At 41.5% G+C, this 1,529-nt stretch overlaps 1 protein-coding gene across 1 annotated transcript in view; it reads right to left on the reverse strand.

Annotated features, from left to right (window-relative positions):
* LOC101862644 (xanthine dehydrogenase/oxidase) overlaps nt 1-1,529 on the reverse strand; it is a 54,942-nt gene that overhangs the window by 38,373 nt on the left and 15,040 nt on the right. Inside the window, exons 4-5 of the mRNA XM_035969304.1 lie at nt 1,180-1,276; nt 346-454 (exon numbers count right to left, since the gene is read on the reverse strand). Of these exons, the coding sequence (XP_035825197.1) occupies nt 346-454; nt 1,180-1,276 (206 nt within the window). The remainder of the gene's footprint in view (nt 1-345; nt 455-1,179; nt 1,277-1,529) is intronic.

Raw genomic sequence — 1,529 nt, forward strand, 5'->3', positions numbered from 1 at the left:
TCTCACTCTCCGTGAAATGATTCAGATGATACAAACTGTGATCAAAGAATTACTTCCACATAGGATTCACTGAGGTTTCTTTCCCATGAATGTTGGTGGTGTCGACAGCCTACTATTGGTTAGACTAACAGACCCGTAATCGGGAAATTGTGGGTTCGGGGATTCGAGCCGTAGCTCGGTCCGACGTTGTGTCCGTGGAAAAGGCACTTTACACGAGTTTCCCATTTGGCTCGGTCCTATCTGAGATGGGCGTTAGCCTCGGAGGTCCAGCCTCTTAAATAACATAATAGTGTTAATAGGGGCAATAAACCCAAACCATTTCACATTCAACAGCCATGTTCCCACCTGTATTGGGTGCAGCTTGGTCTTGACACTGCCCAGGCCCTCCACGGTGGTCACTGCTATCCCATGTAGAGCACACAGGGGCGCCAGGCAGGAGTTAACAGCGTAGTGTATGGACACTGGTCAAGGGAGTGATTTCAACACGACACGATTTATAAATCATAAAGAACTTTACGTTTCTCGTCCACTTACAGAATTAAAAACGAAAAATTTACAGACACGATTTGAAGAAAAAGTGAAGGATGAAGAGAGACGCCAGTGAAAAAGAGAAAAGCGCTGGTGAAAGTAGAGAAGTTTCATTTCATCACTGCAGGTCTTTAAACATCAAAACTTAGATCTAGAGAACAAAACTTCTGACCTAGAATACAAAAGGTATATGTGGTTTATAGAATGAGGGAACTAATCAGGAACTTTTTAACAACTCACGATAATTTAAATAACTGAACTGCCTTTTTGTCTCGCAAAAACTACTTTTTAGACGGGATTTTTTAAGGCTCAGACCCGACGTTGTGTTCTTGAGAAAGGCATGTCGCAGGATTTTTCCTCATTTCACCCAAGTGTGAATGAGCACTTGGAGAAAAACAGAAAGATCTTGTCAGTATATCAGTATTTCAGCACATTATGTAAAATAGTTGTTCGCACTGTATGATTTCCTGATAGTTTTCAGAATGCTATCAGGTCTGCTGGTGTAATAATAATGTAGATTGTAAAGCGCATAAAGCGTGCTGTTGAGCGGGGATAAGCGCTATACAAATGCTATTTATTTATTCATATTTCCCCAAATACTATTAATGTATTATCATTGTCTGACTACAGCCCCACAGTGTAAAAGGATACTTGATCACATTCAGTGTGACATCAAAACGAGAGAACATGACGGTGCAGGCCCCACAGCCACCTTCAGCACACCCAGACTTGGTACCTGTCAGCTGGACTGAGTGCTCATAAGGGAAATTAAAAAAAAATCTGATTTCTAAAGAAGCAAAACAGAAATATAGCTCATAGAACTTACCTAAAGGAGTAAACAACCAATGACTAGGTTGCAAATAAATATTGAGAAGCAAAAGATGCAAACGCAGGGAGAAAGACGGCGAGACAGAGATAGAGTGAAAGACTGTATGAGTGTATGCACACATGCTTTGTGTGTGTGTGTGTGTGTGTGTGTGTGTGTGTGTGTGTGTGTGTGA

This window comes from Aplysia californica, unplaced genomic scaffold (assembly GCF_000002075.1).
Source record: "Aplysia californica isolate F4 #8 unplaced genomic scaffold, AplCal3.0 scaffold00136, whole genome shotgun sequence".
NCBI classification, from domain to species: domain Eukaryota; kingdom Metazoa; phylum Mollusca; class Gastropoda; order Aplysiida; family Aplysiidae; genus Aplysia; species Aplysia californica.